Genomic DNA, 17,204 nt, shown 5'->3' on the forward strand with positions numbered 1-17,204 from the left:
ACAGGCTGGTTTGAGGCGACCCTTTGACTTCTCCGACTGGCGGCCTGAACCTCTGATCCTTACACCGCAGCTGGAGGGATATATTCACATGTCCGTCACTCTTGGAAATACTGAACCCTTAATTCCTACCAACCTCTCACACCCTTTTCCTTCGCAGAACTTCTTCTCCTTCAATTTATTATAAGCAATAATTATATATTAATATCCATACAAATTGAAAATATCTCCCGAGTAAAAATAAATCCCGCCAACGGGAATTGACCCCGCACCTTCTGATGTTCTGCAGCACTGAGCTATGTCGGCTTATTCCCAACCCGCTAAATAATTCAATATGTACTAGTATTTCATTCAACAATTACTGCTTATTATATTTTTTCACCTGTAAACAACCAACCTTATTTTATTCTATCCTTTGAACTATGCATAAAAAAACCTTGTCTTATAAACATTAGTTTTTTTACCTTTGAAAAAATTCTCCACACAGCATCCCAAAAGATATCATAGGCCCTAAGCGAAATTATTTTCCTCAGTTCCTCCTATGTCGGATTAGGGTAAAAAAATAACAAAATCATAAAAAAGTTTTCAATATAAAGAACAAACACGTATTATTGTAAAAAAAACTTGGTAACAGGTTTCTCCGTATATTATGTATTCTATCTGTGTATAAACCTTGGAAGTTCGCAAATTGTTTTATCTAGAAGTAGAACACAAACTCGTGAAAATAATGTCCTCAAGCAAATAAAGTTTCTCAGACCTCCCGACTACAAATACTTCTAATTGAATGTTTATTTCATGTCGAAGGTAACATTAACATTTAGAGAATATATGTTAGAATTCTCACTAATGGACGATCTCACTTGCGTGAGAACAATCCAGTTCTAAAAACTCAGGTAATAAACACAAAGGTACAACAATTACAAATCATTATAATGTGTTGTGGTCTATATATGTAGTTACAAAGAATTAATTCACTTGCCAAATAAAAGGCGAAAAATCTCTAGCATTAGACGGGTTTGGATGCCGCCGTTTCGGGCACCATTTATTCGATAACCAACACTTACTGCCATAGGTCACCCCGAGTGGTTCGCTACGTTTGGTGTTTAGCATGGGTGTCCGGGTTCATCGGGTGAGGTGTATTCAGGATGCTCCACAGTGGGAGGAATATATTCATATGTCCGTCACTCCTGGACACATTGATCTATAGATTTCTACCCAAACCTCATACCTTTTATTCTCCCAGAACTTTCTTTTCCTTAAAAAAGACCCTTCACACAGTATCTCCAAAGATTTTTCCTGTGTTGGGTTAGTAAAATCTACAATACTTACACAAATGAATCCTCTTATCAATATATATTATATTATTATTCTATCTTAAAATTTAAACAATTATAACCCGGACACTCCCACAAAAAAAAACTATACCAGGAAATGAAACTCTTGAAAATAAGAAAATTGTACGAATACAACATATGCCTCCTAATCTACAAAATCCAAAATGGACACACAAACACAACATTTAAACAAACGTCACAAGTACGCGAACATTATACTAAGCAACATAACAAATTGTACACAAATACTGTAAGGACTGAAAGTGGCAAAAGAGGCATTGACCACGAGGGTGTATAAAGATACAATCTCCTTCCAGATAACCTTAAAACGGACAGCATAAATGTATTTAAAAAAAAAAAATTTATCTTAACTTAAAAAAAAAGAAAACTACTTGTGTGTACTTATTTAAGTTAAGAAAGTGAAATGTAAATTTCTTTCAAATTAATAAATAAAATAAACGGTCGGTGGCCGAGTTGACATCGCTCTTTGGTCCCACTCAGGCGTAGTGTGTTCAATTCCTTGGCTGGCTAAGTCCTCCATCACAACACAGGCAACATTTTCAGCTTACTGTGGTGGTAGTAGGAGATTTTCAAATATTTTCAGGTTATTCGTAACCCGGGAATGTTTGTCTTTCTTTAAAAAAAAAATAATAAAATAAAAATAAAACAAATAATTTTCAAATTACTCACTAAGCTGTATATAATAAGCAAACGACTTTAATAACCTAATAAACATAATATTATTATACACATCTCTGGTTAGAAGTCAGGTAAAATAAAATTCATTCATTTGGTTTTATAATTTTAACTTTCATTGCTTACAAATCGAAAAAAAATCCAAATAAATTCTACGCTTATATAATCGCTCTAATACGCTTTATTATTAATTTCAAAATTGGTTTTCCTGTAAATGAAATTAATTATTTAAATTTACGAAGTAAACTCAATTTATCGAAATTATCTGAAAGGCGAAAATATTTAATCTGCCTTTATTGCATAACATTATTATTTCAAGATTGGACTGTCCTGACGCTAAAAAATGTTGATCTTACGTGTACCCCCGAAGCACACTAGATGAAATGTATTATTTCACAACAATTACTTCGTGTTCAATTATTTTATGGAGAGAATACATAGACTGGGCAACGAACAAATAATTGTCATATACAAGACATATTAGTTTAGCACTTTTTAATTAATATAAATAATTGTATTTTATGCTTTATTTTTTTATTTACGTTATGCTTTCAATGTTTTCAATTGAATTTATAACCGTAATGTTAGAACTTAATAAGGCGTTAATAAATAAATAAACAAATACTGATTTACCTCAAATATTGTTATATAAACTGTAAATTTAATATCTGTTCATGCTGTATTGTAGAAAAATAATTGTGGAGTCAGCACACATCTCAATCTGTATATAACAAAACAGTAGAACATAACACAAGGCTTACTGCAAGCGTTGGACTTGTAATTTCCAGATATCAATAAAAACACCTCTCAAAAATATTCAAAGAGAGATTTATACTAAAAAGTGCTCAGGGGGAAAAGATTTTTTCTACTAAGCTTTATTTTCTGTTTTTTTTTGTACCAATTCAAAAAAATTGTTATATGTAAGTATTAATTTATTCTATAAATATCTCTTGTCTATGATTACAATAATAACGTATGTACCGAGCTAAAAACTTAAAAAATGTATTATAGAATTTTTAAGAACCTTTTGACAAACTGTTTTGTAGCGGTTTAAACATATTGTAACGATTTAAGTAAAAGTACTTTTAAATATAATAAAAACGAATAAATAATATAATTTTTTAATTTGTTATAGTGATAATACTCTGCGCATCATTGAGATCGACAACCGGAGAAACAATCCTTCAAGCCATCGACAGTCTGAAGCTGTCCCAGGCCATCCTGCTGGCCATAGACGTCTCTAGCTTCATCCCCTTCCTGCCCCGCATAGTGGGCCGCCTGTCCACTCCCCTCGGATCCCCGCCCCCGCCTCTATCTGCTCCCCTGGCGCCCCCTGAATTGCCGCAGCAGGACGCCCCCGGGGACGGTGATCTAGTGACTGACTTTCAAATTCTGTCGTCCGTGAGAGATAATAGTTTCCCCAGTGTCCCAAATACTAACCCTAGAACTAGTGACCCAAAAACCAATTTTAGTGAAGTAGAATCAGCTTTAAACAATTATTTAAGTGAGTCGAGTGGGAAATGGAGTAATTTAAATCAAAACGATAAGTTTATAAAAAGTTTCAACGTATCGGAGAGTATACAAAATATGAGATCTAAGAAAAGCGGACACGATATTGAGAGACAAGCTGAAGTCACGGAGAAAGAGAAATCCAAGCACGGTGCATCTGCATTCAACGTTGAATTAGATATGCATTTCTCGATACCAAAATACTATAAAAATAATAACTTTAAAAACCAGTCAGTTCCGTCGAATGTGAATGAGCGCTCTGAAGGCGGTGTGGGACACTTTGGAGAGCTCGCCGCTCCGATCACGGTCGCCGGCAACTTCCCGGGAAAAAACTTCTCGGAGGACTTAATAACTTCTAGCTTTTACGGGGCTAAAAACGCTACCCCGCTCTTAAACGCCGATCGTCGTAAAAGCACCGCAGAGCGGTCTTTGTTAAAGTCGCGAAGTGGCGGAAGTTTCGGAGGTAAAAATAATGGAGGGGTAGTAAGTGATGGGGAGGTAAGAATGGGAAAATTGCAGAAACCGGGTGAGATCGCAGGGGCGGGAGGGCTCCCGGCTAGTAAAATTGCGGATTTCCTCAGCCCCAACGACACCGCGCCGTGTAATAACAAAAATAAAATCTCAAGTAGCCACCCGGAGTCCAATTCTCGGTCGCGTTTGTTTAACGGCAGCGGAAGCGATTCCGCTACAAATAAAAACTTCAAACTCCAGAAACATCTTACGGTTAAGCAAAAAAAAATAGAAAAACTTTTTCGAAATAAGAGAAGCTGGTCGGAGGACAGATATGAAATGTTTGAAAACATCAGCGTGGACATGAAACGGTCCTTTATGATTCTTACTAGTATGGATTCTCAAAATAGTGTTTCCGACGTGTTCATGGAAAAATCTGCTAGAAACGAATTGTTTGAACATATTTTAGAAGGATTGAATACAGTAATACATGGAAATGCAGATAATAGGACGGTAAAGGTGTTTAAATTTTTGTTTCTCGATTGGAAAGAAGACATCGATGAGGAACCCTACAAAGAATCTTCGAAGTCGCACTGGAGGCCGCTGATCATTCTACAATCGACAAAGAACTTAACTTGGAAGTCGATACAAGGAGAGATGTTCCACCAAGGGGATGTTTCTCTCAATATACAGAGGGTTCAGCCGAACTTTGACGATTGGTTTCAAGACAAAGGATTGGAGTTTGAAGAAGACTCTTGCTATGGAAACTTCTGCATCAGGTCTCAGATCAAGGTGGGCACTACACACATCATAATCATCGTGGCGGGCGCTCTGCTGTTCTGCGGCCTCACCATCGGATTGGCCCTCATTGTCAGGTAAGACTCACTATTTTCAGGTTTTATGTATTCCTGATTATTAGCGATTATAACATGAGAAAATAATATCTGGAAGTGGATAGGGATGACTCCTTCAGGACTGGTTGAGACCGTTATTACACAGAATCAGGTGGTTGAAAAGATGCATGTAAGCAATTTTTTTATGTTTATATTTCATGCATTAACTCCACGCAGGAGGCTCTAAGGAAAATAATGGCTTATGTTATCTTTGGTATGCTGTGTGAAATGTTTTTCTGAGAGAAAGAGGTCTTGAAGAGACCTGTGTAGTAGGAGGGAGGAAACACAGATCCCGGCAAATCTTTCCACTGTGCTGTTGAAGCTGTTCTCATGAAACAAAAATGTCAATCGTATACAAATGTTGGGCGCGAATTTTAAGTGTTTCTTGTCTTTGGCCAAGGGATTTTGGGGGTCCAGACCAGAGGTGGCTGCCAAACTAAATAGTGGGCGTATAAGATTTTTGCAGAGTCAGCAGTTGTGTACTAGTATATGCGTGCCAAGTATTATTACAAGTGTTGTTCATGCTGCCACGGATGAGGTAAGACGATTTTCATTGTTTTAATCTTTAAAATATAAAATAAAACATTCTCTTGATACCTAAACAACAGTTAGAATATCCCCGAACCGCGTTGAAAACACTTTTTATTTGAAGGCCCAATATTCCAACTTCCCGAGACTTAAAACGTCTACAATAACAATTATTCATATCTTGAATTTCCAACATCAAAGTAAAGTATAAAATTCCAACTAATGACCGATTTGCATTACAAAAAAGCAAGCTTTTCGGTAAGCGGTCGATTTTTAACAATCATCATTATCATATTTGCATTTCAATGGCTCAGTCTCTGTATTAATGAAAATTCCGGAGTTCAAGCAGTCAAATGCTTGTGCACGTTTTCGTAAATATATTAATAATGCCATGCACCCACGTCGTGTAACATTAGGAATCGGACCGCTATCAATAACACTCTTTATGTAGAGGACGATAAGGTTTAAATTTTAAATTCCCGCTTAACACGAGCCACCTGTTTTGACGTATACCAGAAAAAAATATCGCCAAAAAGTGTGTTTTATTTTATTTGCCACATTATACAAAACCTTAACCGAAAAGGAGCTTTTGAACTTTGAAGCAGTTTTTATAGGCCTGATGCTTTATTTTTTCTTTATAAAAAGACTTATACTTATACTTATCCAAAAATGCTCATTCGAAGTCCAAGATATGTTCTACTCGCAGTATTTAGTTGCATCATCTTTAATATTTCTAAGCGATTAAATTTTAAATATAAAACACACGATTTTGCACTACTTTGTAGTGGTATTGCGGATTGAGCATGTATCAGTGTATCAGCACGAACTCAAAAGATATTAAGACTAAAAAATGTAAGTGTCATTTTGGCGTCCGATGATATTTTTTGCTATTAAAAATATTTTTCTGTTACACACCGCCCCTGATCACACTGCTGTATTTCGCAACGGATCACGTGATTCACGCTCTGTCTCGTATGTTCGGTACTGCTGAAAGGAGACGGAATGCGTATTGTACAGGGCTGGCAGATTCTTAAATAGTGATTAGCTGCTAACACTATAAAAATCTCAAGTTCACCCAACAATTGAATTTGAAAGCCACCTCTGGGCTGGAGCCCCACAATACTAAATATGTAAATACTCGTATATATGTCGTTAAGATGGTAGTTATGAGCCTTAGTCGTAAGTCACTAGATATAAGTAGTTCTAGTATTTACTATTTAAGAAATATATTTGTACAGCGCCCTTGAGGTGATTTCTCACGAAAACGGCGCTGTATAAAGTAGCCAAATATTATTATTATTATTAATACTTGAAGAATCTACTTGATTCTGTGCAAAGTAGGGCGGTCCGTATGATTGAAAATCCGATTTAACAAACCGATAGCCATCTCTAGTGCACAGACGCAATGTGGGTATGCTGAGTCGATTCTACAGGTATTTCAATGGACCCTGCTCTATGAAACTAGCAGTATTGATTCCCGTTGCACCGGTGCACGTGCGTGAAACTCGACGGACACGATTATTTTTGTGTAAGTCGGCTAGTATGTGAAACTTGCTACCGGCATCCGTTTTTCTTCCTTCATATAATCCGGGCCTCTCATTAATTCCCTTAATAATAATAATAATAATACCTGGATGACTTTTATAGCGCCGTTTTTGTGCAAAAACACCTCAAGGGCGCTTCCTACAACCCCTCTCTTAACCCGCCTCACAAGATTGCCCAACTGGGTGGCGATATAATTCCGCTCTGATGATGAGTCACGACAAAAAAATCTCGTGATGCCTTAAGTTGTATATACCCAGTGGCGAAGTGTAATATAATTTTTATTTTTTTATTTTCTAAATAAAGTTATTAATGTAATTATAAAATGTCTTGTTATATTTTTATAAAAGAACTTAATGTTTACTAGACTAGTTTTTTTTATGCAAAGCGCAAAGAATGACAAATTATTATAAACACTTAAACACAAATATAAATTGAAAGAATCTTGCGAGAAAAAATAAATGCCGCCGGCGGGAATTGAACCCGCCCCTTCTGATAACAGATCAGATACAATGAACCATTGCTCTACCTCGGCTTATTTTTAACCGCCAATTAATTCAATAAATACGAGTATTTATTCAACAATTTTTGCTTATTTTTTTATTTTTTTTTGTTCTCGGAAATTTTTTTCATTTTACATTTATGTTTCAGGCTAATAATTATAGCTTATGATAACTGTTTTTGTGTTTAATTCGTGGAATTCTATTTACTTTTTTTTTAAATATGTAAATTTAAAAAAATATTCTAATTGTTAACAAAATCTTTAAATTCTTAGGACGGGTTGTTTCGGAGAATTTGAACATTCATCAAATTTCAACGTTCATTTTCGGGTTCTGTGAAAGTCCTATTCAAGTTCTGTTATTATATCATAATAGACTAGTTGCTTGACAGAACTATAATAAAAACAGATCTTGAAAAAATCTTTCACCGAACTTGACTCATAATATTTATACACAACCCATTACAAAACATCAACCCTTTTTAATCTAAATTTGTGAAACGATGCTTCTGTGATCATCCAAGAAGAAAAATAGCGAAGCTACCATTACGAGCATCGACTGTGGAGAGGGAATTGTGTTCCGAGAAGGTCTTGGATTGATTTGAATATGGTGATACAAGAAGCTGCTACGAGACATGTTGCCTTCAGTATTTCATTTTTTCAAATGCAATATTTTCATCACAAAAACGTTATCAGGAAACCAGAGATATCTTGGAGAATATACAATGCTATATCAGTATGTAGATAACATGAAAGGAAGATAAATGAAGTGGAAACGATTGAGAGAGGTGAAGTTATGGCGGATTGAATGAGCTCATTAGGTTGTGGGGAAGTATTGTATTTACCTAGTCTTTATATATATATATATATATATATATATAGAGAGTGATCTACTGAGATGAAGGGAAAAATAGACTAATGGGATTAAGAATGCATACGAAAGTACCTACTTATAAGCTTCTTTGTTTTATACCCTGCTTTGAAGCGTAAGTAAGCTAAGTAGCTACCTGTGGAAACCCTACTTTACTCACATAGAAATATATATTAAAATGAATAAAATTATAACAAGACATTTATCAAATTATTACAACATTGATAACAATGTTTTTGAGACATTAACACAAATCAAATAAGTCTAATAGGGCATCACCTTTCAATCAAATCTTTCATTTCTTAACCACATAACAGATATCTCTAATAAGGGCTTTAAAATGTTGAGATTTATAACTAGGCTAACGAGAAATTTTAGCAATATAAAGTGTAGTAAATTGTTATATTTTGCCTATGTAAGAAGTCAACTTGAGTAAAATTCTCCTGTCTGGAACTGACATTATAATATACATGTACAAGCTGATGAAAGAATACAAAACTATTTTAAAATGGGTATTCCTGAAGAATTTTCACTGAGTTGGTATTTCTATATAAAATTCTAAATGATTTTGTTGATAGTCCGGTATTGCTGGTATTGATAAGCTTTTGGATTCTTGATTTGTTAGGATTTATTTCACTGCAGAAATTCTGTGACTAATTACCATGTATATTCCTCTTTACCCAGAATACTAATGGATGGAAACAATTATACCAAGTCAGTGGGAATCTTCAATTTATCTTTAAACAAATATAAAAAGTTGTTAATGAAGCAATTCAGTTATGTACAATAAAGAATGTGAATTTCTTAACATTCTTATGTAAAAGTCCCAAAAAGGGGAGTCAATAAATAAAGACATCTACTCCCAAAAATTTGCACAGCAAATTAAGCAATTGAAAATTCGTTGGTGATTGTACTTAAAGTCTTAATTGATTACATAAGAGCAATAGAATTATGTAACTTAACAAAAAATATATATTCCCAGCTTCATGAATGGGAAAATTAGTTCAATTTATCCATATTGGCACTGCAGCAAACAGTTTTACAACAAATACAAAGAGGAGAGAAGAGAAAAAAGTTTTTATACCTGCCTCGAGTAAATAGCAAAAATCAACATTAAAAGAAAAACTAAAGTTTATTGTAAAAATCAACATAAAAAGTAAGTTACAAATTATGTACAATAATACTAGCGAAACAAAATGTTTTAAATTTATCATTGAAATTTCAATACGGAATAAATGAATATATCAAGGAACTGAATTTATTTTCGGAATGAAAATATGAATACATTCAAGTAGTTATTTTCGATATTTGATTTGGCTTAGGCAATTCCTACCAACATCAGCTACAACCGGCAGCTTGGCCATTCTTAGAGATAACTTGCACGAAGAGATTTAATAATAATAATAATGATTGGATTATTTGTAAAGCGTCGTTTTCGTGAGAAATTCACCTCCAGGGTTTGTATTTGGTTTTTAAGTTTTCTTTTTAATATCAATTAACTAGCTGTTTTTAATACCGCCCACCCTGATTAAAAGCTCATGTACAATCCTTTAACGTATTAACCAAAACCTGGAAGATATCGGACATTTTTTTGTGAAAATTTTAAACTACATGAGAGAAAACTAATAATATAATAATTAAAATTTATAATTTTTAAAAATAATTAACAAAAAAAAAATAAACAATAATTTCTCAGACTATAAAAATATTACCATTCGTTTTTTCGGTTCTAGTATTATACCTAGCTCTATCATTAAAAATTTAGGCGTATTAGATCAATAAAAAAAAATTATATATTAAAATGCAAAAATCAGTTATTTTAAATACATGTAGGATAACGAAAGATTTTTTAAATGATTATGTTGAGGGATCAGTAGGATTTATAGGCCCTCATTTTTTTTTTTTCATTTTCTAGATTCTTATATTCCATGAAGTGGTGAATCATTTAAATTTACTGAATTTAAAGTTAATGTTCTTTATACAAATAGAACGGCGTCATATGCGCCTCACAATTTTTACCTCATATGGGTTTATTCAAATATTACCTGGCTTTTATAGACTTAGAGGCCTTGTATTTTCTCGGTAGGGAAAAAATTTGTTACCTAAAAACCCTACTAAAATTGCATGTATCATCATCCAGCATCAGCACCAGCGGCGACCTACAGCGGCCATATACTACATACGTGTCTGTTTGTGTTGTGTTGGGAATGGGGAGGAAATTTTGGCTGCGCCCTTTTGTTGGAGTCCTTCCGCATTTGCCGTTGGGAGTAAGGAAAATCGCAGAAAACCTTACCCAGGAAGGAGCGGCCGAACGTCAACTTGAAACGTTTGCGGCCTTCAGTAACATCGGTATATGATGTCCTGCATTTTTGAGATGTGTGTGTGTGTGTCTGTTTTTATGTTAATATATACTTATGGGAAGATAGAAAATAAACATACATATACATACAAATTATAAAATATTATATAAATATATAAATAGATATATAAACATTATATATTTGGGAAGAAGGTCGGGAGTTTAGGAAATACCTACTGCTCGCTATTCGTCCGCGTCTAGTTCTGGCATGTGCCATATGTGGTCATGGTCCATGAGGATGTGTTTTGGTAGTCTATGTGTGTATCTGAATGTCAAGTCGCTCGGAGCATTGTATTGTCCTATGTCTCGTATTAGTTGATTTTTACTAAGTGTGAGTGATTTGTAAAAGCGTTCAGTCAGTCTGTGTGTGAATTCGTATAGAGTTGGAATTTGTTCTCGTTCGTGTAATCTCTTCAAGTTTGTTCTGAGTCTCGTGTTGTATGTGATTTTAATGCAGAGATTTTGAAGTGTCTGTAGATTCTTGTGGTCTGAGTGTGAGATGCTGCTCCATACGGGAATCGCATACGAGAGTACTGGACGAATGAGCGAGTAGTAGACGAGGAGTTTGGTTTTGGGAAGTAGCGGACTCCGTCTATTGAAAATTGGCTTCATCATGCCGATCGCTTGTCGCGTGCGCGTGTGCATCTTCGCTTGGTGAGATTTCCAGTTGAGGCGGGAGTCCATGGTCAGGCCCAGATATGTCACTTCATCTTTCCATTCTATGCTGTGTCCTCCCATTTCGATGTTAAAGTCAGGTGTTCTGTTTACACGTTTTCTCGTGAACATGATGGCTTCAGTTTTCGCCTCGTTCAGTTTCAGGCGCCATTTTTTGTAGTATTCTACGAGCGCGTCGAGCGCCCTCTGTAGGTAAATAGCGGCCATATTCGCTTTCAGCGAGGAAACGTATAGTTTGACGTCATCTGCGTAGATAGACAGATTGCATCTCTCGTCTCGGGGGATGTCGAAGGTAAACAGAATGAAGAGAAATGGTCCAAGTAAACTTCCTTGCGGCACGCCTTTTGGAATCTCACGCATTGAAGATAGCACGTTCCTTATGAACACTCTGAACGATCTATTCTTTAGGTATTCCTGTATCAGTCTCGTTAGGTATATGGGCGTGTTAGTGCGGTGCAGTTTATGCACGAGCCCGTCTATCCATACGGTGTCGAATGCCTTCTCTAGGTCGATGAGCGCAGCGGCGGTGAAGCGATGTTCGTTAAATTTTCTTGCGATGTATTCCGCTACTCTGGTGAGTTGATGGGTCGTGGAGTGCCTCTTTCTGAAGCCGAACTGCTCGTCTGGCAACGTTTTGTTGTCGTCGTGGTGTGGTACAAGCCTGTTGAGTATAATTTGTTCAAATACCTTGCTCAGCGTAGATAATAGGCTAATCGGCCGGTAACTTGTCGGCTGCGTTCTATCTTTATTCGGCTTTGCGAAAGGCAGCACGGTCGCCGATTTCCAAATCTGGGGGAAATGCCCGGTCATGAGGCAGGCATTGAACAATTTTGTTGTGTAGATGATGGCTTTTTGAGGGAGATGTTTGAGTAAAATGTTGTGAATTTGATCGCTTCCCGGCGCCTTGTTTGTTCTCAATCGCCTGATTGTGACAGCAATCTCGCTTGGCGTAGCAAAGTGAATATCTTCAGCGTTTGTCTGCTCCGCTTCCCTCAAGTCTCGTAGAGAGTCAGCTACGATCCGGTCCGTAGCCGGGTCGGAAAGGCCGTCTGTAGCGGCGTAGGCTCTCTCGAATCCGTCGGCGAGTGTTTCAGCTTTTTCTTGTAGCGAAAGCGCCGTCCCGGGGCCGTTCAATTTCTGTAGCGGGGGGATTGTGAAGTCTTTATGTCGCAGCGCGCTTGCCATTTTCCATAGGGAATTATCCTTCGGCGTGAGTGATGCGACTTTTTTGTCCCAAAGTTCGCGCTTGAGTTCTGCGATTTCGGTCTTGATTTCCCTCTGCAGGCAGTTATACGCTGTCTTGAAATATTCGTCGCGTGTGCGGTGAAACATGCGTCGCAGGCGATTTTTCTCCTTGATGAGCGATAGAACGTACTCGGGAAGCTTGATCGTGTATGGGTGTATTTCTTTGAGAGGAATGTGTGTATCTTGTGCTGTTTGAAGAATCTCTGTGAGAGTGCTTGTAGCTGCGTCGATTTCTTGTGGTGAGCGCAGAGTTCCCGAAGTGAGATGAATTCGTTCGTTGACTTCTTTTTTGAATCCTTCCCAGTTCGCATCCTTGTAATTGCGCTGTTTTCTGGGGGTCCTTGAAGTTGTGCCGCCTATAGTAAAGCTCACGGGCAGGTGGTCCGAAGACAGTTCGTCTAGTGTGCGCAGTGGAGATATTGTCTTGACATTTTTCTCGAGTACTATGTCCAGTGTACTCGGATATCTAGATCGTTGCGAGTAGTACGTAGGTCTGTCGGGCGCCATTATCGAATAGGTATTTGTCTGCATGTGTGTAAAGAGCGTATTTCCGTTCGCATTTCCTCTGTAGTTATTCCAATAGTTGTGTTTGGCGTTCAAGTCGCCTCCCATCACAACAATCGGTCCCAGATTGAGCAATTTATTGAGATCTTCTCTCACTAGGTTATGTTGGGTGCAGTATACGGAGATGATGGTGTGCGCTCTACCCTCTATGGTGACTTCGATAATCGTGGCTTCGGCGTACTTCAACTTCGGAGTGGGGATTCTTGTGGACGTCATAGATTGCCGAACGAATATTGCGGTTCCTCCGCCTGATCTTCCTTGTCGGTCGTCACGATAAATCTCGAAACCTTGCACTCTCAGCGGTACGCTTGGATTCAAGTGAGATTCTGATAGGAGAATAATGTCGGTGTGTAATTCGTTTGCCAAAGCGAGCAGTTCGTCTGTCTTGTTGCGCACGCTAAATGCGTTCCATACGAGGACTTTCACCGTCTCGGTATTAGGCATCGAGGGTGTCTAGGAGCTCAATCAGGATGACGAGCTTGTCTGCTCTTGTTGCGCAGCGGGCGAGCTGTGATCGCATCCTCAGGAGGCCTTGGAGCAGGGCCATCAGGTCCAGGTTGTCATCTGAAGAGGTGGGCGCGCGCACGGGCTCCTGCTGTGGGCGTGGCTGTGGGGGCGGCGCGGTCTCGCGCTGCTCTTGGGCGGGGGCGGTGCCTCCGGCTACGTTGGCCCATGTGCGTCCATCCGTCCTCGGCTGAGGAGGTGGCCTGCTCGGGTTCTGTTCTGCCGGCGGGCGTTGGGCCCTTCTGGCAGGTCGCTGCTGTATTGAGGCGACGTACGCTACCCGCTTGGGGCAGCCTCGGTAATTGGCGGGATGCAGGCCTGAGCAGTTGCAGCATGCGGCGGGCTCATCTCTCGTCTTCTTGGGGCATTCTGCCGAAGCATGCTCCAGTAAGCATTTTACGCACCTTGCTGTGTGCGAGCAGTTTCGGGACCCATGCCCGAAGTCTTGACATCTGTAGCACTGAGTGCCGTGCTGAAGGTGGTTGCTCCTGTGCTTCTGGAGTCGAATTCGGCAGTGGCACAGGTATTTGACGGCCGCGCGCAGCTGTCCCATGTTGACTTCCTTATTGAAGTGCGCTAAGTATATGGGATATTCTATTGAGGCGGTCATCTTGACCACCTTCACTGCTGGGAATCCCTGCGATTCCAGGTCTGCCTTGATATCTTCCACTTCTACGAGCGGCAGGCCCTTGATGACGGCCTTTTTCATCTTTTCTGCTTCGGCCGTGAATGTATGGAAGCCGCGAGCCTCCGCCCGCAGTCCATTGGTGAGGGCGCGATGGTCCTCCATCGTGCGCACGAAGATGTTGGCCGTGCCGCCCCTGTTATACCTGAAAGTAAAATGCTTACCAGCCCCCAGATGTCCTTGCACCGCAGCTGTGATCTGCGCGTGTGTCATGTTCCCCAGGGTCATCACGACCGGGGGAACGCGGTCTCTCCTGCCGGTACCTGCGGGAGAGAAATTATTATTAGTATTGGCACGCTTTATACGCGGCGCGCCGGCGCCTTCGCTTACCTTGGGCAACTCATCAAATCGGTTGCCACACTGGAGCGGTTGTGGTCCCCGTGGGGACATGGGCCTCTTCACGGGGTTGGACGGCCTCGTCTAGCCTCCATCCTGGGGGGCAGCCGTCTCCATCGGCTGCTGCGGTCTCGGGGGCGCCACGTAGGCCGACGCTGGGCCTATCGGGGGGCGCGTGGGGGCAGGACTGGGTCCTGCTGCCCAAGAGGGGCCTGCTACGGGCTCCGTCATCTCGGTGGCGTCGGGCGTCGTGGGAGCCGTGGTGGTGGATGGTCTCCGGGTCCTTGGGTCCTCGGGGCGGGGCTGTGGTGCGGGGACCGTATAGCGCACGGTCCCGGTCTTAGTGCGATGCGCAATTTGGCGAGCGCCGGGCGGTACCACGACCGGGGAGTCCTCGTGGTCTTCAGGTAGCATCCTCGTCGGGAACATCTTGACATGCGGAAGTCTGTGTCTCCTCTTAAAAAGAGAGCACGTCTCGGGTGCTTGCGGGCGGTTTGTAGGGGCCAGCGTGGATTTTTATGTTGAGTAATACTTTGCGTGAAAAGTGTTGCCTTGAGAAAGGCAGTTGGGGGGCGCGAGCGCCTGCTCAGTGGGCCGGCGGGATTCCTCCGGCCGGCAAAAGTAGCGGGGCCTGGCTGAGTACACAAGCCAGACAAAAACGCTTGTGTGGTTGTGTCACAAACCACAAAAACGATCTCTCCTATCATCTCATTTTATAGGCCCTGTTAAGCTGGGTCCAGACATGTTCTTTTGTCCGTACCGTACCTCCGTTTCGTATCAGCGTCGCGATCAAGAACGCTAGTTTGGACGCCCGTTCGGTACGGTACGGTGGTACTGCGTCTCGATACGGATAGAGGTACGCTCCGATCCATCGCGAGTCGGTTTTTCGACCCGTTCAAAGGCGATACGGTACGGGTCTGCGCCAGTCTGGACGTGTTCGCGGCGTCTTACATCTTTCTCTGTTTTTGAACAATTCTAACTCCCACCAACGTCGCCTTTTTTGTTTTTTTTGTTGTTATATTATTGTGAATAACAATGAAGGACGCGCAAGCAATCGTCAAATTCTCAAACACTTCCACAGTCGACGACATGGTGGGAGGAAATGAACACGCAATGATCGCAGCGACGTTACGGAGATACGGGCTCTTGATCGCGACGCGGATACGAAACGGAGGTACGGTACGGACAAAAGATGATGCGTCCAGAGTTTTTGGATCGCGACGCTGGTACGAAACGGAGGTACGGTACGGACAAAAGAACATGTCTGGACCCAGCTTTAGGAGTTCTACCGAGCCGAACACTCTGATATGAAAATATCTGGAGTCGGTGAATTATTTTCCCATTTGATCTCTGGTGAGTTGACGTGTTGTTCTTGTATTGTTTTGTATTTATTTTGCTTATATAATGCACTTGCATAATGTTGATTGACTAGATGATTATTTATGGAAAAGTGTGTGGAAGGGTTTAGTTTTTCCTATGGGGAAGATTTAACCCGGACATAAAATCGGAAAAAAAAATTAATAATAATTAACTAATTTATGGTTCTTACTTTTTATAAAACTGCTGGCATCCAGATTTTAACAACGTCATTTTTCAAAATTTTCGGAAATATTAATGATTTTCATTTTATTATTCATCAACAGAATCAAAAATAGAAATATGAAAGAATAGGTAGTTGGATAATCTTATTTAATTAGACGCTCAATCATTGCTCTCACAAATGGTATTTCGTTTTATTAATCCTTAGAAATCCTAATGAAAGTAATACGATTAAGGGTGTTTAAGTACCTAGTAAAATTGGAGGCAGCAAATAGATTTTATGTACATATATTGGCCAGTACATTTATCATCATTCTTCCAGATATATCGTCTCTCGAATGGGTATAATATATTCGGAGAACGAATACGTCAGCAAATAATTGAGTTGTCCCAAAATAAATAACAGACCCAAAATCCACAAACTCCTTTTTATCCTTTTATACGGGATTTTCCATTCGTCTGAAAACAGGTTTGCAGGGGCGTGCCTCGCATTGTGCGGTGCGCCCCATCGAGCCCCAACTGAGTATACGCCACTGCGTGCGGTGAGCTCGGCTGAGTGGCCAAATATTTGGGTTTCTCACAGATGTTTTGAAATGTAACTCGAAAGCAAATCTGTCAGTCGACAAATTTTCGAGGCAGACAGAGTTTAGATGTGTAGTGTAACTTTTTGTAGTTGGAAGTTTGGGGTTGAATTGCCTGTACCTAATATTGTACAAAATAGTACTTATGTTGTACTAAAATAGTATTTGAAAAAATTGGATTGCAAATTAAAAATAAACTTAAGTGTGATAATTATGTCGTTCAAACTATAAATTGCTGGTACTAAACACAAGTAATGTAAACATCGTAGAGTACATTTGCGAAAAACAACTTCAGTACTGTTTTGGTGATTTGCCAGGAAGAGTAAATCACCAATCAAAAGCCTGAGGGGTGAAGATTGCCCGTAAACTAGTGATCTGTGTTCCAAGACCTGGGATC

The 17,204-nt window shown here is 39.7% G+C and overlaps 1 protein-coding gene across 1 annotated transcript in view; it reads left to right on the forward strand.

Annotated features, from left to right (window-relative positions):
* The window catches only part of LOC149411346 (retinal guanylyl cyclase 2), a 290,198-nt gene that overhangs the window by 167,617 nt on the left and 105,377 nt on the right, over window positions 1–17,204 (forward strand). The window contains exons 5-7 of the mRNA XM_089647685.1: window positions 3,163–3,428; window positions 3,768–3,999; window positions 4,489–4,861. Of these exons, the coding sequence (XP_089503811.1) occupies window positions 3,163–3,428; window positions 3,768–3,999; window positions 4,489–4,861 (871 nt within the window). The remainder of the gene's footprint in view (window positions 1–3,162; window positions 3,429–3,767; window positions 4,000–4,488; window positions 4,862–17,204) is intronic.

Source organism: Hesperophylax consimilis, chromosome 26 (genome assembly GCF_061612785.1).
Source record: "Hesperophylax consimilis isolate HC1 chromosome 26, BYU_Hcon_1.0, whole genome shotgun sequence".
Taxonomy (NCBI): Eukaryota; Metazoa; Arthropoda; class Insecta; order Trichoptera; family Limnephilidae; genus Hesperophylax; species Hesperophylax consimilis.